Genomic DNA, 21,976 nt, shown 5'->3' with positions numbered 1-21,976 from the left:
AGAGCGCGCCAGGCCGGCGGCGCGGAGCGGCAGGGGCAGGCAGGGAGCCGCTGGCCTTCCTGTCAACCTCGAAGCATCAATCTCCTTCATAGATTTATGAGTCATCGTAGTACTGATGTGCTGATGGAGGGGAGGAAAAAAACCCTTCCCAATGAGTGGGAGCTGTCTCCGCCCCGCCCCGCCTCGCCCGGCCGCCATCTTCCCTCGGTCCGGCCCCGCCCCGCCCCGCCTCGCCCGGCCGCCATCTTCCCCCCGGCGCCGCCCGCCAGGCGCCTCCTCTTTAAGGAGCGTTGCGGTGACGTCACCGGGCCGGCTGCGGCTCCCGCTCGAGCGCAGGCCGCGCCAGACACCGCCGCCGCCGCGATGCCCTCGGACCGGCCCTTCAAGCAGCGCCGCACCTTCGGTGAGCCGGGGCCGCGGCCTCTCCTCGCCCTGCCCTCCCTCCGCCGCGGACAGCCTCGTGCCCGTGGCGGCGGCGCCGCAGCCGCGCGGTGATGTAATGCCGGCCGGGGGCGGGGGGCCGCTGGCTTTGACGGCCGCGGTCTGCCGGCGCCGCCGCCCCTCCGCGCTGCCGCGCACCGGGGCTTGAGCCGGGCCTTGGCCCGGGCCCTCCCGCTGCTTTCGCACGGGAAGCCGGAGCGCGCGGCCGGGGGGGACACGAGTGGGCTGTGTCTCTGCCCGCCCGCCCGCAGTCAGCGCGGGGGGACGAGGAGGAGGAGGAAGGAGCCCGCGGGGAGAAGCGCTGCTGCGCTCGCCCTGAGCCCCGGGCGCGGCAGGAAGAGGCGCCCTGGGCTCTGTGAGGGGGGCGGGCGCCGCTCTGCGCGGCGGCTGGGGGGAGCAGGTGCCTCTGAGCGGCCGCGGAGGTTTTATCTCCTTGTCTTACATCAGCTGCGTGCTTGACCAGGGAGATGCTTGCTGAATAAGCCCCATTTCTTGATAAAGCAAGAAATAATACATTTGTCCAGGGTGAGTGTCGTTGCAAGGGTAACTGCTGTGACCGAGGGGAAAAAAATTGTATTCTGTACTGGGCTGTGCCGTTGGCCTCTGTGCAACCTCGTTGTGTCCCCATTAGAAGAAGTGGGGTGACCAGCTACCCTCTTAGAAAGGGCTCGGAAGTCTGTAGAGCAAGAAGAGTAGTCAAAAGCTAAATGTTCTTGCTGCATGTTTGCCCTAGATCCTGTATGTTTGTGCTTTTCATGCTGATTTAAGGCTGAGACCGTACTCATTACTCTGAAATGTACATGGTGGGAAACCTTTTTGTCATGTGAGTTTTCCATAAATGCTGCCACATTTGATTGCTAGGCTCGATAGTGAAATCAGATTAACATAGACTTCTGTTTCCCTTGACCTTTTCCAGCTGGCTTTGGGAAACATGCATGCTTCTGTCGGATTCAGTCCTGAGGCAGGGGGCTATCAGCTGAGCTTTACTGTCTGTATAACGCTGAAGTCAGTGTTTTCAGGCCAAACAGGGCCACCTTTTCCATCAGATACCGTCCAAACAAAGGTGAAGGTGTTTCTTAGGTGAATTTTAAAATTGGAGTTTTTTCTTACTGAACTGTGGATCCAACCCCTTGCTGCTCTTTTGGAAACTGTAAATATTTGGCAATTTGTTATCACAACCCTTCTGGCCTTAAACACTTACCGAGCCTTCTCATGCTGCAGCAACCAATAAAAGCAAACATGCATGAACAAGAATAAAATGAACTCTGGGTACCCTGGGCTACTTGCTTGGGTCCCTGCTGTATCTCGTATTCTCTTAAGCTGTGTGTTAAAAGCCAATAAAGTTCTAAATTAAACCCTTAGAAGCTACTTACTGTTAAACTAGTAAGAGCCAGGTGCTTATGGCCAGAGTTTGTTTTCCTTTTGCAAATTGCTCAGCTTTTCTACAGGCCAAAAGGAAAACAAAATCCAAGAAGGCTCAGAGTGGTTGAAAGCAAGCAAGATTAAAATAGCCTGGGAGGGATGGGGTGTGGGGTGAGGGAGTTTGGTGCTGGCAACTGCAGGTGCTCCTTGTTTCTGTGTACTTTCCTCTGCCCTTTTGCTCTCTCAGCTGACCAGTTTGCAGAATCCTCCCGAGGGGGGCAGGAGGAGGAGGAGGTGGCCTGGAAGCCCTTGCTGTTGCTTTGGGTCAGGGTTGGAACTGCTCAGCTGGAGAAAGTAAATACATCTTGTTTTCGTCTTCAAATCATTACACAACAGGAGCAGGAAGTGATTGTTTACAATGCAGTTGGAGAGGGCTAATGGAAAATACTTCCAGCTACACTGTGTGCTCAGAATGGCTTAATTTTTAAGGCTTTAGAACTACAGAAGTGGAACAGTTCCAAAAAAACAGAGAAAGGCGGARGCAGGAGCGTGACTGTTTACAGAAGCTGCCAGGCTCCGGTGGCATGGCAAATGGCTTTTTTGGCCTTGTCTGCCACCCATTGCTGAAGACTCTGCTTTCCTCTATGTCCGTTTTTCTCCTTTTTGTATTTTTGAGGCGGGTTTTTCTTTTTCCGTGAATTTCTTCTTCTTGTTCCTTTGCTTGGGTTTATGCTGAGTAAGCTTTCTTGATTTGTATTCATAGCTCTTGAGGAATTGGAAAAGGAATTGGTTGGGAAATTCTGAGGGCTCAAGCGCATTGAGGGCAGGGAGCGCTGGCTTCTCATGTGGTCTGAAGTGCCGTTAACAATGAAACGGTGAGGCTCCCAAAGCTGCTCCTGTCCTTGGTGCGTCTGCAGCAGAACTTCTTTGATCTGGATGCGTGAAGGAAAAGCCTGGCAGTAATCCTCTGCTTTCATGTGCTAAACCTGACTGTGTGGTCAGATCCATTGTAGGAGTCCACAACAATTTCCAGAACAAAATTATTGTCTGTGTTGGAGGAACAGGGGGTACTGACTGTAGTGAGAATGTGTGGCTGCTGGACCATGCCAGTGCCCTTCCTGTAGAACGTGTAAGTCCCTCAAGGCTTTGGGTACTGATTGCACCTCCCACTATTCTTGAAGTTATGTGTTTGGACTGGCTGATTTACTGTTGAGAGCCAGCCAAAAGTGTCAAAAGCGTATGTTTGCAACATAGTGCATAGCCAGTGTGTTTACGGACATGGACCTTAAACGTCACTGACCAGCTTGCTAACGTCAGATCTGGAAGTAAGTTGGCCTTGTGCCCCAGTATCCTGCTGAAACGGAGACACATCGCAGTAATGCACATACCTGAGTATCCTCTGTTAGTGGCAGCCCCTGACTAGATGATAAACATAGAAGTTTAACCTCTCTGAACTGAATATTCCCACACCAGTGCTTTAAGAATTGGAATTCCTTGAAATGAGGCTTGCTGTTGCAATCTGATGTGTCTATATCTAGTTGTATTAATTACCAAGGACACTCTGTGACATGGTTTAATATTAGATTGACTAACACTGTTCGGTAAAATACTGGTACAAGAGGAACTAAACAAATGTCTAAAATACCAGATAAATGTGTAGACCACAAGTACTGATTTAGCTGATAACAACAACTTCTTGTTGGCTGCCAGGATTAATAAAGCCCATATGTCTTTTTATAATTACTCAAGTTTTTGTAGCAAAGAAGGTATTATCCTCTTGAACAAGAAAGGAGGAGAGTGCTATGAATTTAGGAGCTATACCACTGGTAGCTCTTCCTGCCTCTAATATTGATTAGCTGTGAGCTATGGTTAAGTTATTTCCCTTGGCTTTATTCCTTCCACTGTTAACCACAGTGGGGATCTCTGGCAGGTGAGTCATTCAGGAGATCTCCCTCTGTGGCACCCTCTTTGTGCAATGCTCTGCCTGTGTGTAAATGCCACTGACTRTGTGGCCAGGGAATTGTTTGGTGCCGTTAGTCTTCAGGAGATTGTTTGGAAATAGACTGTGAGAGAAAATGGAAGAATTAAATTAATTCTCTTGTATTTGGCGTATCTTCCCAAAGAGGCCCTGCAAATCTGTGCATGTGCAGGCATGTTTGCATACAAATAGCAATGACTGCAATGACCTGACCTGTGCAAAGTATGTCTTTGTACATACACATGTATGTTCTTCTGCAGTAAATTATAGTTCTGTCAGGAATGCTGATTCTTTGAGCAATTTGAAGTAGCCTGAGTAGTGCTGAGAAATCTGAGAGTGTTTCTGCTGTCTTGAAGGGCTACCGTGCTGAGAGTTGCTAAGATCAAAGGAGTGAGGAAAAGGTCAAACAGAAGGAGAGAGAAGCCCTTCCAGAAGACAGACTTGTAAAAAGGGAACTTGCTGTTCTTTCTCCAAGGCTAATGAAACCGTGATTAAATGCTAAGCAAAAAAACCAACCAACCAACCAAACAAAACCTGTCTAGTTCTTCATCTAGATCACTAATGTAAATGCTCTGTAGTTACTAATGTAAGTACAGAATTCAAGTGTGGTGGGGAAGATACCGCACACTTGCCAACGGATGCAGGAGAGGAGCTCTCAACATGCCACTTTCTCATTCTCTATTTCTTGTGCCTTTCACATGGTGCATGTTCACTGGAAGCAGAGCTGTTGCTTGCCATTCTCATTGGCTTTTTTGATGTCTTTTGTAGCAAGAGTGTCCTAGAACTTGGTCAGAGGAAACAACGTTTACTTTAACTTGGTATTTTGTTAAGAAAAAACATCTGGTTTGATTTAACAAGTTGGTGATTTCTTTGCTTGTCTGATTACATCACACCYGTCCTTAACATGTGGGCTAATATTTACAGTCCCTTTCAATTTAGCAGAGTCCCTTCTCTTAGCTAGCACTGCTTACCAGYAGTCCACTGCTGCTCTTCTGACTCTGTGGTAATGTCTTGTAGGTTGACTCTGTGAGGACGCACGAGAGCATCTTGCTCTGGTCCTCAGCCGCAGGATTGTGTTAAAGARTCTGGGCACATGTGTGGAGGAGAGCCCTGTGCTTCCTCCCACCTTCCAGCAGGTGTTGGACAGAGCCTTTGTGAGTGTGTGCCTTCATATTAAAAGAGCTGAAGGGCCCCAAACTATTTTCCTGAGTCTCCTTGTTTTAATGTGCATACTGGAATATACAGTACTTGYGTCTGTGAATTCTGGATATCCCTGGGCTGGTGTGGTGGGTTGGAAACCTGTATTTTAAGCTGTTTGAATGATGGAGGTCTGGTGAGCATCCTATGTGTTCTGTGTCGGGGTGACAGAGTACTGTCCAACCAGACAACGAGTGTCTGGACATGAATTTAGATTTCACAGTTCTTGTGTGGCTCTGCTTTGTCATGAGCTGAACCCCAATCATGGATTTGCCAGTTACAAATGCTCATTCCTGGAGCTGGGCTCAAAAGTCATGCTCTGTTAAATTATGAAACTGCTAAGAAAATCTGAGATGGTTTCTGCTTCCCCTTTTAAATACACTTCCAAGCTCTACTCTGAAGCCATGAGGATTGAGAGCTCATAGAAGTGAATGTGATTGCTGAGATCCCTCTGCAATCACATGACTCCAGGAACTGGGCATTCAGAAATCCTTCCAGCCATTACAGGTCTTGTGATAAAACTGTGACAGTAAAATTCACACAGACAGATCGTCGGTTGTTCCAAGTTCATACTGGTAAAACCATCCTGTGACAGCAAAGTATCAGACTCCACCCATGCCACGTTACAGACATGCTGTCTGTCAGACAGCAGGTTTAAAACAGCATACTTTGTGTCCTGAGTTCTTTTGTTTGGCACCTTAGCTGTTTGGAGGCCTCCTGGTGCTAGAGTTTGAGAACAAAAGAAGTAACACAGGAGCAATAGTCAGAATTGCTAACAATGTGCCTGTAACGTTGCTGTCCTACGTAGACTGAGGCAGCAGCCTTTTCTCAGTAGTGAGGGCTGCTTTCACAGGGCAGGGCTTTCCTGGCAAGCTCTGTCCTCTTTTCTTGAGTGTGAGAGTCTCTTGCTCCTTCTGCAGAGTCACTGGCCTGAGAACAAGCTCTCCAGCATTGGGCAAGGACAGGTCAGGTCAGCTGTGGTATGATCCATGGTACATAAACAAGGGTGTGTTTCCTGGTAGTTAAGAGGTGTCTGGCCTTAGTCAGGGTGGTGTGATACTACATAAATATTTATTAACGTTCATCTGCAGTGACCTGCATGACTTGCTCTTGGCTTCAGCATTTGCCAGCAGAGGGCTCACCCCAGACATACCCTGCTTTAAAAGTAATTCTTCCCCTCTTTGCTAAAAATCTTTTAGAAGGAGGGTCGTGCTTCAGTACTCCTCCCTGAGACTGACCACAACAACTTCTTGAAGAAATATGTTGATTTTTGCATCTGCTTCAGACCTGAGGCAGCACCCACTGCCCCCCCTGCCCTGCCAAGCTTTTTGTAAGAGTGTGTTGTGGATGGGAATGAAAGCCACAGGACTGGTAGCCTGCTGCAAGCACCAAGGCTGTCCTCATGGTTCCTTCATGATAAGGGCAGCAGCACTTGAAGCCTCCAAGGTATGGGGCAACAGGGAGAGGCAGAAACTCTGGCTGAATTGCTACTTTCTTCTTTGCTCACCACATGCAGCTTTTGCTCAGTTCTGGAGCTGTTGATCTTGCAGCATGTTGATAACCTGTTTAGGTGGTGGTTTACCTTGATGGAAGTTGTGGCCTAGCTGTTGATCATAGACAACAGGGCTGGTCATCTAACCCATCCATTGCACCAGGGCAATACCAGTGCCTGACAAGTGTTTGTCTGTTCCCTGAAAGAACTGTCCCTTATGCAGCTGCACTGTCAAAGAATTTGCCGTGTGTTTTCCTTATGTTCTACCATCTGTACCTTCTGTCAGATTAAACTCATTTTAGCCAGGGCTCCCCTTTTATTCTGTATCTGTACAGCACCCAGCACTGTAGAGATCTGTGTCCTGTAGCCAAGGTTCCTGGGCACTTCCAACACAAAAGCTTTATGCTGTGAAAGTCTGCCTTAAAATTTGCTATTGTTCTCTTGAACTTGCATAAAGTGCTCATCCTTTCTTGCCCTGAGGTATGTTATAGGCCCACATCTTGGGAGAACAACTTCAGAACAATTTCAGACAAGAAAGCAGCAGAGAGATTCCGATGTTCTGTGCAATTTGGAAGCTTTGCTGTTGATGCTTAACAGTTGAAACAGCTATTGGAGAACAAACAGGCAATTTTCCTGGCTTATGCAATGCTACAAAAATATTTGTCTTTTTCAAGAGGCCTTACCAGTGAAATTTCACCAGGCAGAGCTAATGAAATATGTGTTTTTCTTCTTGCCATCTTGAGCTCCTACATCCTAGCACTGCGGTGATCCCCAGCTGTCTTAGTGATGGATGTCTGGTGATCTCACATGTAAGCAGAGATGGTGCTTTTCACCCTCTAGTGAGTGTGTGCAGTTTAATCTCCACTCTTTCAAAATAGTGGTTGCAGTCGGCAGAGCAGCGTATAGTTGTGCCACCTGCCTCCAGCTCCCCTCAGTGCTGACTGTAGCCCCTCAGTTCCCTCCTGTTTGGAGTCCCTGAGCTGCTGAAATCAGGAGTGCTGTTTTGCTCGTGAGGAAGGGTCAGCAAAAAAGTGTAGATGCAGACTGGGTTGTGTAAACAGTTCTGGTTCACTTTACTTTGTAGGCCAAGGATAAACGATAGCTGGGTGCTGCAGCAAAGAGGAAGTGTTTTCCCAGGGAGCACAGCTACAGTTTTGCGAGAGCTGCAGGGGAAGAATGAGGCTTGTAAAATCTGACTTGTAGTATGAAATGCAAGTGTGCAGACACTGCTAGTAAAAGAGGGGAGGAAACCTGTCTGCAGTGCTGTAGCTGGCATGAACCTGGGTGCTAGGCTTGCATTTCCAGTTGGGGTCTCTCTGAAGTGCCTCTAATGGCATTGTGGGGCTGTGCCCTCCTAGTCCCTGCGCTGTCCATTCTTATTACACTTCCTTGTTGTTCCTGTGATTTACTTTTAATCCAATCTAAATAAACTCTATCTAAATTAGGTTAAAGATTATATTTATAGCCATTCCTTACTGCCTGGTGTCGAGGCCACTTTGCTGAGATACAGGATCAGCATGTACTTCCCACCACAGGCTGAGGAGGGTATGGGTAACTATCAGCTTTCTTGCGTGAGAGCTCTAGCTCCTGAGCTGTTGTGCAAATGGAAATGATGGCTGTATGGTGTTTGATGTGAACTCATCTTCAGCATGTCTGAGAGCAGGGTTGCCTCTCCTGATTCACAACCCTGCTTGGGCAGGAGATAGTTGTGGAAGCAGTTGGCTCATCAAGACTAGGATGGGACTGAATGTGTTCCTTAGCAGAGCTTTAGATGTCCTGGAGATTCCTGTCTGCATCTTCAGGTGCCTGAACAGCTTAGGTAGGTTGCCCTGAGCTGCTCTCCTGAATGGAGATTCTGAAATGGGCATCTCCTGGGCAGAGGAGGAAGTGAAGTGCTTTAGGTGTTTGCCATAGCAATGATACTTGCCTATTGAAGGAATCCAACTCCTGGAGCAAAGCAGCATGCATAGTCATTGCACCATGATAACCTGCTAATCAGCTGTGTCCAGCAGGAAGGCTCCCAAGGCCCTCGCCTAGCTGATCAGAAAGGCTAGGTCTGGGTGCCTGGCAGTTCTTAAAGATGCTGCAAATAGGCAGGTGGGGCAAGAGAGCTGCAACTATAGTGCATCAAACGAGACTAGGGAGGGCTTCAGAGCTGCTGGCTCATGCCCTGGTTTCCTTCTGAGACAGTAGTCAGCAAGACATGGAAGAAACATGCCATAGCAGCAGCCTGACCTGTCTTAGTCTAAGGTACATGCAACCTGAGCCTATTGGGTGATAAAAGACAGCTATTTTAGAGGTGGGTTCCTGAAGCTCTGACATGTAGCTGGTACCTTATCCTGCTGTTCAGCTATGTTCTTGCTTATATGCTGCTGCTTCTTTCCCTTTGCTTTTAGGCTTAAACCAGTTTTTCCTCACTTTCAAGGTTGTATTTGGCAGTGACCAGTAACTGAGCATCACTGAACTGTTTATAGCTCTGGAGGCTTTGTTTTGTAGTGCCCTTGTTTTCAAGGCCTTGGTGGTTATTCTATGCTTAAACACCATGCGCAACAAGAGACACCTGGTGCCGTGCTCTTGTTCACTCACAAAGTTCTCGCAGTGTTGTCAGGCTGATAACAAATCTAATAGACCCTAGTTCTGAGGCCTTGCAAAGTTAACATAAGGCAGCATTAGCATAAGGCCTGTGACCTGTCACTAGCAATGATAATTGCTGTGTTTACTGGCACATCAGGCGACAAAGTGCTATTGGAAGATGAGTCAACGTGGGGTAGTGACTGTCAATGCTGCTCACCAGAGCGTGATCTGCATAACTACTTCCCTTGTGCATCCCCAGTGTAGCCCTTCCTAGACCAACAGGAATGCAAGAGGAAGTTCAGGTGTGTAGCGAGCCAGTGTCCCAGGAAAAGCATATGCGCAGGGAGCCCAGCCCAGCCACCTCCAGTACTTCCTCTTCCCCTGCCTTTCTGCTGTTTTGAAAAGTGGTACCAGCTCCCCTCCAGGGACTGGAGGGCACTGTGATAAAGCAATTGAAATTCTCCTGGGAGCTCAAAGAGCACACAAGCTTTTACATACTGCCTGTTGTGTGTGTCAGTAAATATGAACTCAGGAGGAAAATGGGTTACAAGTATGAGAATGACTATAGAAAAGAATTTTTGGTGTGGTGGTCACCTCCTACCACCCTCCCCTGCACCCTTTGCTTATTTTTTTTCCTGTTTCTACAATGGATTTAGAAATACATTCTCTCAAGCCAATACCTGTTGTAGCTACAGATGTATGACAGCAAGGGAGGTCCTTCTTGGCAAGGTCTATCTCTTTAGGATTGAGGCACTGTGCCAGAGAGTGCCTGGACATGTACAACAGGGAAAAGTGGCTAAAACCCAGTCTCACTTGTGGCATTACCTCCTCTGGGGAAACAGCCAGAAGACTTAATGAGCCTAAATTTCCAGAGTCAAAACCCTAAAGCTACATTGCTGTCCAGCACTGATGATTACAAGCTGCATTTGCTTAGCATAGATTTAGGAACAGAACTTTGTAATCTCTCGGGTCTTATTTAAGTCACTTTGCTTTGTGTGTGTTGCCCTGTTTTACCAGGCAGGGTAAATGCTTCCCTGTCTTGGGGGATGATTGGGGTAGTAGGAAGCCATGAAGAGTTGGTGACCAACCTGAGATTTGACTGAAAGCCTTACTGCTGTAAAATGTGCGAAGATGTCCCAATGAACAGAATTTACATTTCTTTTCCAATGTCTCTTTTGTCTGTGTGGGGCTGGTAGGGTAGTTACTTTTTTTTGATCTGAACTAGCACTGGAACAGGTTGCCCAGAGAGGTTGTGGAGTCTCCTTCTCTGGAGGTATTCAAAGCCTGCCTGGATGCAACCCTGTCTAACATGTACTAGGCGCCCCTGCTTGAGCAGGGAGGTTGGACTAGATGATCTCCAGAGGTCCCTTCCAACCTTAACGATTCTATGAACTAGCACAGCCTGATGTTTCTAACTTTTTTCTTCATTTTTTTTCTTCCAGCGGATCGTTGTAAAGAAGTACAGCAGATTCGAGAGCAGCATCCAAACAAAATCCCCGTAAGTGCCAGTTCTTGCTCTTCTGTATTTGACTTCATTCTCTCAACAACTCTATGCTACTGAGTAGCCTTCACCAACAGCCACTGAGATTACAAAACTTTGATCCCCAGGCTCAGTGCAGGAAGCTCTCTGTAAGCCTCCAATGCCTTGTGCATGCCAGCTGCTCAGTTGTAGACCTCATTCTTGCCAGTGCAAAATACTGTCTTTCTCTTAAGCTTGATGCCTGTCCTCAGGAGAGGGAACTGATTTGGTGTCAGGTCTTCTTCCAAGCTAGTACAGCAGGAGAGTATTCTGAAATGGCCAGTTTTTTGTTGCAGTAGCTAGCTAACGTTTACTGAATAACCTGGTGAGGATTTCTCTGCATCTGTCCAGAGAAGGATGCATGAGAGGATCTTCACTTTATTGAAAACAAAGACATTCTTAGGCTAATTCTTACCACAGCCAAACAGTGACACCAGTTCTGTGCTGGCCCTGCACCTGCTGTTGCTCTTTGTAGGTGAGACTCCATGAACTGCCTCCAATTCTTACAGCCCATCTCAGGCTTAATGTGCTGTCTCACTCCCTCTGCCCTTGGTTGTGAGTATGCTGTTTCTATATGAATATTTGGGAGGATGGAGAGCTTAGAGGAAAAATTGTCCTCAGGGCTTGCTCAAGTTAGTATTTGCAATACCAGAGTGTATCTGTCCCAAGAAGCAGGACCTGTTCCTAGTCTGTAGGTGTTGGCTGCACATCAGACTTGTCTCAAAATTGCATCTGTCTAAAGTCTCTGCTTCACTGTTTAGCCTTCAAGACCTACTGTCTCAAACTCTTCTTGGTCCATGCTAGTCCATTCTTGCCTTGTCCTTCTCTTGATTTTAACACACCATCTTCTCTCAAAGAGTTCTTTTTCTTCCTCTTCCTTCTCCCTGCATTGTCAGTATGGTGTCCTTGCATTGTCAGCTCAGCAGAGCGGGACTAGTCCCATGCAGCACACTCAATAATAGTGCTTGAATCCCAGTACACTGTGTCATCTATGTTCATCATCTCTGGTTGCTGCTCTGAACCTTTGCTTTAAGTTCCCCTTTGTTTTGACAGAGGGCTTGCAGAGTGCTTGGTTTGGCTGGGCTTTGTGCCTGGTATTTCTCTACTGTTTCCGTGAAGGTGCTTTGAAAGGAGACTGAGGAAGGGGCTGTGCAATGTGCATGCAGGCAGGCTGAAAGAGCAGCAAAACATGGCTTTTCCTGGTGTTCTGCTCTGGCACTCTTAGTACTAAGAGAGGAGGCCAATGTGTGAGTACCTTTGTGGGCCCCCATATAGTGCTTGTCTTGCTCATTGGGCTTACTTTGTCCTGGATGGGCCCTTCAGAGGGTGTCTAGGTGAACAACTTCCCCCAAGACACCTTTACACTTCTGTTGTCTGGGAATTGTCTGTGATGTAGGGTCAGCTCATCCTGGTAGGCCATCTGAGCACTCGTTGAATGCTCCTAGCTCACTGATGATCTTGCAGCATCCTGACAAAAGTGTTTGATTGGCTTTGAAGACTGAGCCTGGGACTTTTGCCCACATGGCAGTATCTGTATCTTCTGTGTTCCCCATAGCTGCCCCTTTCCACTACACACGTGGTCCTTCCCTGCACTCTCTCTACGTGTTGGCTAGCTCTAGTTCAGGGTTTTATTTAGGTAAAAACAGTCAGGGCGTGAGGAAGAGTCTTGTTTGAGCTTTGTCTCTATCTAGGCTCTGGAGCTGGAGTTCAGCTGGGGCTGCACTACTGGGTGATGCTGAGCAGCTGTTCTGTGGACTCTGTGCTCTTGAAGTGTCTCACCATCCCGGTGAAGGGAGCTCTTGCATGTGGAAACTGTGACAAAACTATATAATAAGCCAAGTGACCTCTCAATGCTGCCTCTTGGGGAGAGCTAGTGCTGCTTGGCTTAAGCACAATGTCCTGCAGTTCCCCCTGGCTCTCTGCTGGCTTTTGTCTGGTAAGGCTTCTTGTTCTGGTAAGGTCAGCATTGGAGCTATGTCCTTCTACTAGCTGAGTTTCACCCTACTCCAGGGTAGTACCTTTGAAGATGCCTCTCTCTGGGGAAGAAATGAGTCTTCCAGTTACTAGTGTGCTCAGTGGATTAGTGTAAAAGCTGTAGTCCCTGTCATCTCTCCCTATCATGCAGGGTGGCAGCTGGTTCCCTGCGTGCTGGGAATTGGTGTCTCTTTCTTGCTCCAGTCTTGCTCTTTTTTACCTCTGCTTGCATTTGGCTTCCCTTATACAGCTACAGCAGAGGCTGAGAGCCAGCAAAGGAGAGAGCTGAGTAGCAGGTAGATCTAAGGAGAACCTAGGTCCTCAGCATCACATCACTCCCCAGCAGCTGTCTGGGTTGAGTTGCAGGTATGTAGGCTAGAGGCCTGCTGTTATGGAGGTGGAGCCTCACCAACAGTCAGATTTCTTGTGGATTATTTGCATTTTATGGAAGCTAAGGGCTCTTCTCCTTGTTGTGTCCTTGCCATGCAGGCAGGCAATCACTCTGCRGGCCAGGGGAGCCTTCAGGACAGCTTCCCTCTGCTGCAGAGAGAGAGAGACAACAGGAGTGTGGAAGGAATGGAGAAGAGGCCTTCCAGTAGGAAGAAAGATCTGCGTGTTCCTCCACTGTGCATCTGGTAGCTTTCTGCAGGGACCCAAAGTTAGTAGCTACTGCTTTTATCAGTGATCAGACAGCAGGAGTTACATTGCTGCTCATGATAGAGGCTGATGTATCATCAAATGATCAAGGAAAAAGCAAACTGAGCTGCCCATAGATTTGCCTGTTCCCTTTGGTGCCACCGAGCTGCCTTCTTGGAATTTTGATCTCTGCATGCTACTTGAGATCTACACTGTCCAAAGGGGTCTGCAGTCTCCCTTATTTTTTGGAAAAGAGCTGTGAAAATGATTTATGGGACCTTCTTGCCTTATGGCAAAAAATGATGTCTGTCTCAACTTGGAGAAGCCAATGACCTGTATACTGATACAGGTATCTTTCTGGGGATAAAAATTAGTTACTGAAGAGATGAGAGAGTCTTAAAAGTCACTGCAATGGGAATGTATTGAGCTTGATAGGTAGATACTGTTAATTATTTTAGGCTATTTATTAAGCCTACCAACTTGCTTCTTAGTATAGAAATAGTACATTTTCAAGTGCATTTAAAATAGCAGTTGTAGCTATCAGCAAGCAACCCTTAACAGAAGAAAATTATTAATTGTAATAGACAGGAAAAATGGACAGAAATCATTGTTTTTCTTTTCTGAGTGTAGATGTGGTAAGCTCATCCCAAGTGAGACCACTAGAAGGAGAGGCTGGGTTGGGCTGTCCTCTTGCTGGCACTGTGCTGAAGAGCCTTGGAAGCTTGCTCTGTGCAGTATCTGTGGCATGCTTGAGGAAATGGCCTGGGATGTTTGATGCATTTTGAAGTCGGTGTGTCTGAGTGTTAATGTGAGGAATGTACTGGCTGTATTCAAACTTCCCCTTTCTGAAGGAATGCCTTGAGTAACTTCATAGTTATTTCTGAAAATCCTGAGTTTTCCCAGCTCTTTCTAAGGCAGCAGAGCAGTGCTGAGCTGCAGCAGCCCAGAGCCTTGCATAAAAGGCATGAAAAATGTCTCTTGCTGTGTGGAGGCTATCTGAGCTGGGGCTTGTTGGGTCATGCCAATTGCTGCTTCCTCCTCCCCCGACTCCACCCCCTGCATGATGCATCTGGGAGCTTGGTCCTTAGCTGAAGCCAGTGAAAGGTGTGTTTTTGGTGAGTCTAAAAGTGATGATAAAACATACCTTACAGCCTGCTGAAGAGTCTCATGCCTGTCAGGGGAGGGAACTAAATCAATTCACTAGTACCTGCTGTTCCTCAGCCAGGCAGTGCAGTGGACGCTTTAGTTCGCTCGTCTGGCAGGCTCTCCATCATCTTGTTCAGCAAAGGGATGTCTCTGCTGAAGAGCTATTCACAACAAAGCCGAGGGGCCCTGCTCTGCTCGACTTCCTTTTCTGTTTCTCTGCCAGAAGGAAGCTGGTGGGAGCCTTACCTCAGCTTTTCCACTTGTGTTACTCCGTTTCTTGTGTGTCCTCGAGGTCAGTGCTTGGCCCACTGCACACTGTGGCTGACTCTACCCATGTCTTTCTGCCTAGGTCATCATTGAACGCTACAAAGGTGAGAAGCAGCTGCCAGTGCTGGACAAAACCAAGTTTCTTGTCCCAGACCATGTCAACATGAGTGAATTGGTCAAAATAATCCGGTGAGTGGGACAGCCAGGACTGACATGCTCTGAAGCCATCCTCACCCACAGATTCTGAACACAGCAAGAGTGGTGCTGAGGTTGAGGTAGAGGCAGCTACTGAGGGTGGGTATTGAGGATAGGACATCCACAGCATCCTTTTGGTGGGGCACAGATGAGTAGTGTGTGTGCCCAGCATTGTAGCATCCCACGAAAGACGGCGGCCTCTGCCTCATTTGGCTACTGCATGAGCTGATGAAAAGTACTCCAATCTTCTTCCTGTATCCTGCAGCTGAGATGGGAGAGGCCCCTCTGCTCTGGGTAGCAGCACTGGGTGAAAGATACTTTATAGAGCCCCAACTCAGGAGCCATTGGAGCCCAGACCAGCTTTGCATGGCTGCTAAGCACCATGTCTTGACCACGTGGGAGAAGGTCCTGGCTGTGCAGGCCTGGCTCTGCATGAATGGCTTTGAAGGAGGGGAGGGTAGACAAGACTTGCTGTCACAGCACCCAACTCAGGCCTTTCTGCTCTTGTCCCCACAGGCGTCGCTTGCAGCTGAATCCTACCCAGGCTTTCTTCCTGCTGGTGAACCAACACAGCATGGTGAGTGTGTCTACCCCCATCTCGGAGATCTATGAGCAAGAGAAGGACGAGGACGGCTTCCTCTACATGGTCTATGCCTCACAGGAAACATTTGGCTACTGAGCCCTTGTGAGAGATGGCATGCAGAGACGAACAAACTGTGGTGCACAGGCCCCCAGCCTTGGAAGATGATGCAGCCAGAGGCTTACAAGAGGAGGGCTGTGCTGGCTCCCTTCATCATTACCCGGTCACCAAAAAAGGCTTGTGATGTGCGTTGGACTTGCACAACCCTTTGCATCTCTGTGTAGATTAGTCTCGTTTCTTTCTCAGCCTCGCAGATGTGCGCATATACGTACACACACCCATGCGCACACACCAGGCCTCAGCTTCCCATCCTGTTCCCTCAGTGTAACCTTAGCTGCTCTCCATGTGTTGTGTGTGTATGTGTGCGTATTTCTAGCCTACTGCCAAAACAGTTTGACTGGTGATGAGGAGAGGAGAGGGCAGTGTCGCCTTGGCTTTCAGTGCAGGGAGAGCTGCCTCCTCCTCCAGGACACTAACAAAAGGCAGGAAGTCTGCAAAAACAGCAAACAAATATTACCATTGCTCCTGAGTTCTAATTGATTTTAATTACATGTGTATCAAATTCTTGGTGCTACTGAGTTAGATGTAGGCGTCTTTATAGGACTGTGGATAATGTATATCCTTTAGATTTATTTTATTTTATTTTTTTTTTGACGGATGGATTGGAAGGGGGAGATGGGGTGTTCTTTCTTGTATTCTATAGGTAAGTAAGACAGGCTTTGTTGCACTTTAAAGCATAGTAGATGTGAGAGTGGAATTTACTCTTAATTTATACATGTTTGCCTTATATAGTGCTGCTCCTCTGTTGACAGTTGTGCCTAGATTGTTTTTTTTTTCTCTTGTTAATAAAATTAACTTCCCCCCCTTTCTGTCTCCTCCATTGCATGCAATCTTTTCCTCTCAATATGGCAAAGAGTTCACTCAAGGATGTACTGATTTATACTTGCTATGTTCCCTTTCCTATTTTTCATGTGTTGTACTCCCAAAATGTGTATGATAAAAATTCCACCCAGTTTAATCTATACAAATGTGTATATATAAATATATATATATAWATATAAATAAATATAAATTCAAGTTGAGTCTTGTAGGAATGTTCAGTTCTCATCTCATTTGTCTGTGTTGATGTCCCTAGTAGCAGATGAGAGATATATGTTGGCTGATGCATTGTATGCTCAGTGCTTGGAAGTGGTTAGTCCAAGCAGTGGTGAAAGGGGCTGRATGGCATTCAGGGTGGAAGGTCTCTGAAGAGCTGTGGTATCACAGCAACTGCAGCGAGTCACAAAACTCATGCTGTGGTGAATTTACAGAAAGCAATTGACTGCTGACCATAGCAGTATTTCAGAAGAAATCTGAAGCACAGCAGTCTTCATGCTACAGACACCCTAACACAAGGATTTGAATTGAACGTGACAACACAGAGGTGAGGGCCACTGCTGGGAATCCCCTCTCCTTCCCTGATGACTTTTGATAACCCAGGCCTTCTCAGCGCCCGTGAGAAAACCTATGGCTGGTTGAAGAGAAACTCCCGCTCTTCTGCCTTGCCAGTTAGGCATAAGGTCTTGTGCCACTGTTGGAGTGCTGGTGACTGTTGTGGGGAGCTGTAAATCACAAGAGCAACAAAAGAATGCTAGGAGGTAGGAGCAGTAAACTGTTTATTCTCTGCTGGGGGAAGCTCCCGGGGGGGTGGTTCAGCACTGCAGAAAGATGTGGGTGCCAAGGGGTACTACTGGGACTTCTTAATACCTTAGTGTGGGCTCTGAGCATCTTGCTCAGAGCCTCGGAGGATAGATGGGAGGAGATGAGGTGACGTTTCCTCTGAAAATTGTGCTTCCGCCTCTGAAGGCATGACCATTCCGGGAATGACGATAGGTGGAAGCTTCATGCTTGGTTGACGCTTGTGTAATTTTTTAGCAGGGATTTTCTTTTCTTCCAGCTTTAGAAAGCCCTGGCCCAGAGAGCGCTCCTTCCCATCTCTTGGTCTGGGCTGTTTTGCAACCCGCCTTCCACAATTCGCTCCTGAAGCCACTGTAGTCAGAGGGTGAGCACACTGCTTTAATACCTGCTCCACTAGCCTACCCTCCTCAGTGCTTTCTTCTGAAGTGTCCTCAAAGGATCTTCCCTTTGCCTGCATTTCTTTTTCTAACTTCTCCTTCTTCAGAGCGTCAAGAGCATCATGGACAACCATTTCAGCATACGCTTTTAATTCTGCATGGAGATGCTGAACTTTGGAAATGGCATTTTGGAAGCTACCACTTGCAAGCATGCTACTCTCTTGGGATACAGCAGCAACATTTTGCAAAGGTTGCAGCAGGGGCAGCCTTGTAGCTTCTGATGTCCAATGTTCAGATACACTAGATGGTCCTTCCTCTTCATTTGTGACCGGGGTGGGGACAGGTGTCTGGGGTGGCTGTGGTTGTCTCTTAGAAGTAGTTGCAAAAGGCAACTTCAGGATGTCAGAAAATTTACACTGGAAGTGCCTTTCAAATTGAGAAGCTACAAATGATTGCAAGGTGGCTCCAACACTCTCCACAGCATCTGTGGGGATTTGGTCAAAAGAAGGCAGAGAAGATGCTCTGTCATAGCCTGCTACATCAGCTTGTCTCACTCTGCTTTCTGCTGATTTGCCAGCTCGCATGGTTCCTCCAGCCTTAAGCTGCTGCCTCTGCCTGGCTGACAGCCTGGGCTCAGAGGTGTCTGATGGGCTGCGTACCAAATACTTGCTCAAGTGATCCCAAAGGCTTGCTGCAATCTCTCTAGCCACCTGTCGAACTTCCTCCTGGAGATCTGGAGGTGATACCTCTGAAGGCTCTGCCCTTCTTGCACTAGCAAATAACCTTCCACTGATTGCCAGTGGAGCCCTCCTTAAAACGTGGACTGATGGATCGAGCTCTTTCACCTTCCCTAACACTTCTTTGAGCACGCTCTCAGCCAGCTCTTCTAGCTCCTGGGCTTCTGTCAGCGCAGTCCATATCAGTGTAGTCTGGACTTTGTCATGCACTTCTTCTGTTAAAGGCTTCTGTAACAGAAACCAGCAGGAACTGATGAGTGAATGGTGAAGAAAAGGGGTAGAGGAGGGGGAGGAGATTAAGTTGTTGGACTGGACTCTGTGCTACCTGCTCTCATGACACCTCTGCCTCTTCTCTGAGGCTTGCTTGCACCTTTTCCAGTGCTGATTTAAAGAAGGCTAGTTTTGAGATTAAGGAAAAAAAAAAGTTCCTGGAGCACCCAGCTGTTGTCATTCTTTCCSTGTCTGGCTGCTCCACAGGATGGAGCTGGGCAGTATTTAACATGCCCTGCTAATGAGAATGCAGGCTCTCCTCTAAACTAACCTTTGAGCTCCTGCAGGAGAAAACTAACCTGGGAATGGCTAAGCACCGGCACTATCGGCCTCAGGGACACTCCAGGTTTGGCTGCTTGCCGCATGAGAAACCAGCAGCAGGGACCGTGGGGATGAATAGTGCAGCTGAGAGATTTATGCTGAGTATGGGAGTTTGAGAGCACAAGAGCCTCTAAGAGTGCCAGACATACCTGGACCTGCTCAGCTTGTTGGGGGAGGTGTTTGTCATCTTCAAGAGCCTCAGGCTTCTCCATACTCTCTGCAATCATGGCGAGATACCTTTGAAGAGAAATACAGATACCTGAAACACAGCACCTGGAGCTATTTTTGCCCAGGCCATTCTCTGCTCAGCCACTGCCCTCATCTTGCTCTGGGCTTCCCRGTTCAAGTGCCCCAAATATTTTCCAGCTGCCTTTACTGGGCTCCAAACACTGATTGTGCCACTCTAGGCACAACTAGCATCTGYTCCTGTGGTAATCTGGCAGTTTTTCCTGGAACACAAGGCTCCAGCTAGCACCTTGCTGAAGGGCCATGAGCCTGCTCCTAGTGCAAGTCTGCCTTGTCCTGTCTCTTACCTGGCCCTTACGTCCTGCTTTGCAGCTCTCAAACTCTCTCGTTGCTCCCACAGCAGCCACTCTCGCAGGTGAGAAATGTCCATCCCTTGCGGCAGTTCAGGGACATTCTTTAATTTTGCCAGTTGTTCTCGAAGCATTTTCTGAAAGTTGACACCAGGTTTTAGCTCCCCTTTGCCACGACATGCTGTCACGCACCAGCTTCATGCTGGCCCAGCACTTTGCTTCAGCTGCACATCCGGAGGAGGAGAAGGGCTTCTCTCAGTGCTCCTGGTGGGCACTCAGGGATAACTTTCTGGCCCAACCATAGCCCCACATCCTGCACTAGCTCAGCTCAGATCCACACAATCATTTCCGTGCCCCAAGGCCTGGCCTGCCAGCACAGCCCTCCCATCTTCTTCGGGTCAGGCCATGCTGAGAGAAAACAAGTGAAGCCCCAACCCTCTGCACGTGCGAAGTGCCTGTGAACCCCGAGTGTTACGTACTTGTTCTCGACAGTACATTTTGCCAGCCTCTATCCTGAGCGTGGTCAGATACTGCCTGTACTGGTTGAACTCCCGCAGAGTGCAAACGACCTGTGGCGAGATGAGGGGAGAAATCACCCAACGCTTGTCGCGCTCCCTACGCAGCCTGCCCTGCCAGAACGAGCACCAGCCCAGCGGGAGAGGCTCCCTGCACAGCCTGTCCTGCCCAGCGGCCGGGCGCTTGGCTCCCACCCACCCAGCGTGGAGCAGTGCTCCTCGTTCAGTCGCCAGCCCACACGCTCGCTGCTCCGCCGGGCGGCACAGCCTTGGAAGAGCAGGCGTGGGAATTCCCGGGGCCGAGYGGGCTTTGGGCTCCTTCTGCCCCCAGGGCAATCAGCACAGCAGCCCTGCGCCCTCCACTCACAGGAGGGGGCTGCAGCAAGCACGCTGGCAGCCTGGCCCCCCCCCTCCAAAGGAACCTGCTCTTCTCGCCCTCATGTCCAACCTACTTTGTCATCCTTGGTGATGTACCCTCCTCTCCTTAGTCTCCGGAGGTTGTCTTTGCGGTTGTAGTAGGCTCGCAAATGAGGGTCGTGCAGACTCCTGTACTCAGAGCTCAGGAAGTGGCAGTGTGGATCTCCCAGATTGAAATAACCAGATGGCTGGTGAAGCTGCAGGAAGTATTGTCCACAGCATGAGCAGGACAGGAGAGATCAGGAAAGAGATAAAGACATTTCCAAGCATCTTCAGCCTGTAGGGTAGCGCTTTCAAGCCCCCGAGGTTGAGAATATTGCCTGCAGAGCCTGTGTTCACATCTCTGCCCCTGCCAGAAGGACGTCTTCCCCCAGCCTCTGGACACTGCGTGCTGGCTGCACGCAGGATGTCAGCCGCACACTTGCATGGTGCCACAAGCCAGGCTGGCGTTGGCTCTGGCAAGCTCTGGCATGGGCAGAGACCAGCGGTGCAACACGCTCTCCTGGCTTCTGGCCAGGAGCTCAGGCCCTGCTCTTGGCAACTCCTGCCTTCTCTCAGCGGCACGGAGCCTGGAGCTTGCTCTGCCCTCCCAGCCCTGTCTCATTTGAGGACTGCAGCTCCCACTCTGCAGCACATCACCACAATGATTTATGTGAAAGGCTGTTTCTTTTCCAGGCTGCTCAATGGGTCTGGGCAAGGGGATAATGAAAAAGAAGGGACTTTTTCTATCCTTTCCCCCTGCTTTTACCTTTTCCCCTAGTTTGGTCCTGTAGAAGACAGGGTTGGAGCCAGGCAGCAAAGGGAGTTTGACCCCGAGTGGGATATCCAGCAGCTCAGGACATCCTGCTCTGAGCTGCTGTCTTCTGCGCCCAAGCTAGAAAGACAAACACACTCATGGGCATTTGGGCCACCATCTCAAGAGTCTTCTTCAACAGCGCTTACCAGGAATGCTCTTTAAAGACCCAGACAAGCAGAGTGCAAAGAGTGGCCTATACCACAGCAGCTCTCTGCTTCATTGCCTCCTTCCCTACAGCTCCAATGCCTGTAAACCAAACTGCTCGTGTCCCTGCACACCACCCCTCCTGCCTGCTGAGCTGGAATCCAGCATGGGCAGAGAGACAGGACCACCTGAGACCCTCCACTGTTCCCACCATATGTCTATTACTCTCCCTTCCCTACCCACTCCCAAAGACCCAGAGCAGCCCCACATGGTTGCCAGCTCCCAAGCTGAGCCCTCTCCGCCCACGTGGTACACACCTCACCCCTCTTCTCCTCTGCACTCAGCAGCCCGTCTATGTCTTGGAGGCCAGCAGCGAGATAATGCTCCATTCCTCCTATCAAGAGCCCTGCTGCAGCTGAGACCCTCCGCTGGCACCTCTCGCTCCAGCAGCACCCAGCTCTGGTCGCCCCGGCCGGTCTCCCAGCGAGCGGCACTACCAGRACAGTCGCGCATTGTTGCATTGCCGCTTTCCCGTGCCACCGCCCTGCTGCTGCTGGGCCACCCCGGGGCCCGCCTCCAGCCCTGGCCTGCCCTCGGCTTGCAGGAGAGCTCAACACCAAGAACAACYGAGCCCTTGGCAAGTCTATGCCAGGCCTTCCGCGGGCAGAGCCTTGCGCAGACAGGGCTTGCCCTTTCCTGAGCACCAACCGGAGCACCCTGGCCAGGAAACGAGAGCTCACAGACTCGCCCAGGCAGCTGCTCTGG

The 21,976-nt window shown here is 49.1% G+C and overlaps 2 protein-coding genes across 2 annotated transcripts; one reads left to right on the top strand and one right to left on the bottom strand.

The window, feature by feature from the left end:
* Window positions 1-251: 251 nt before the first annotated feature.
* On the top strand, window positions 252-16,503 carry MAP1LC3A (microtubule associated protein 1 light chain 3 alpha). The gene is made up of 4 exons (XM_085311133.1): window positions 252-403; window positions 10,487-10,542; window positions 14,669-14,775; window positions 15,298-16,503. The coding sequence occupies exons 1-4, from the start codon at window positions 364-366 to the stop codon at window positions 15,458-15,460; spliced, it is 366 nt and encodes a 121-aa protein (XP_085167259.1). The 5' UTR covers window positions 252-363; the 3' UTR covers window positions 15,461-16,503.
* A 665-nt stretch (window positions 16,504-17,168) lies between these two features.
* LOC146592376 (uncharacterized) lies at window positions 17,169-21,600 on the bottom strand. Its single transcript, XM_085311144.1, has 7 exons — window positions 21,529-21,600; window positions 21,020-21,145; window positions 20,307-20,468; window positions 19,819-19,908; window positions 19,337-19,476; window positions 18,953-19,040; window positions 17,169-18,440 (listed from the first exon to the last, which is right to left on the bottom strand). The coding sequence occupies exons 1-7, from the start codon at window positions 21,598-21,600 to the stop codon at window positions 17,169-17,171; spliced, it is 1,950 nt and encodes a 649-aa protein (XP_085167270.1).
* Between the last annotated feature and the right edge of the window lie 376 nt (window positions 21,601-21,976).

Source organism: Rhea americana, unplaced genomic scaffold, assembly GCF_003343005.1.
Source record: "Rhea americana isolate MKP2758 unplaced genomic scaffold, rheAme1 scaffold_333, whole genome shotgun sequence".
NCBI lineage: Eukaryota > Metazoa > Chordata > Aves > Rheiformes > Rheidae > Rhea > Rhea americana.
Note: the sequence above shows the minus strand (reverse complement) of the source record. Positions and strands in the feature narration are given on the sequence as shown.

Coding starts and splice junctions, on each gene's coding strand:
- LOC146592376 (XM_085311144.1), bottom strand. CDS start 21,600: ATGGAGCATTATCTCGCTGCTGGCCTCCAAGACATAGACGGGCTGCTG. Junction 19,041..19,336: donor AAGCAGGACGTAAGGGCCAG/GTAAGAGACAGG, acceptor TTCTCTTCAAAG/GTATCTCGCCATGATTGCAG. Junction 18,441..18,952: donor AACAAGCTGAGCAGGTCCAG/GTATGTCTGGCA, acceptor TTTCTGTTACAG/AAGCCTTTAACAGAAGAAGT.
- MAP1LC3A (XM_085311133.1), top strand. CDS start 364: ATGCCCTCGGACCGGCCCTTCAAGCAGCGCCGCACCTTCG. Junction 404..10,486: donor CAAGCAGCGCCGCACCTTCG/GTGAGCCGGGGC, acceptor TTTTTCTTCCAG/CGGATCGTTGTAAAGAAGTA. Junction 14,776..15,297: donor GAATTGGTCAAAATAATCCG/GTGAGTGGGACA, acceptor TTGTCCCCACAG/GCGTCGCTTGCAGCTGAATC.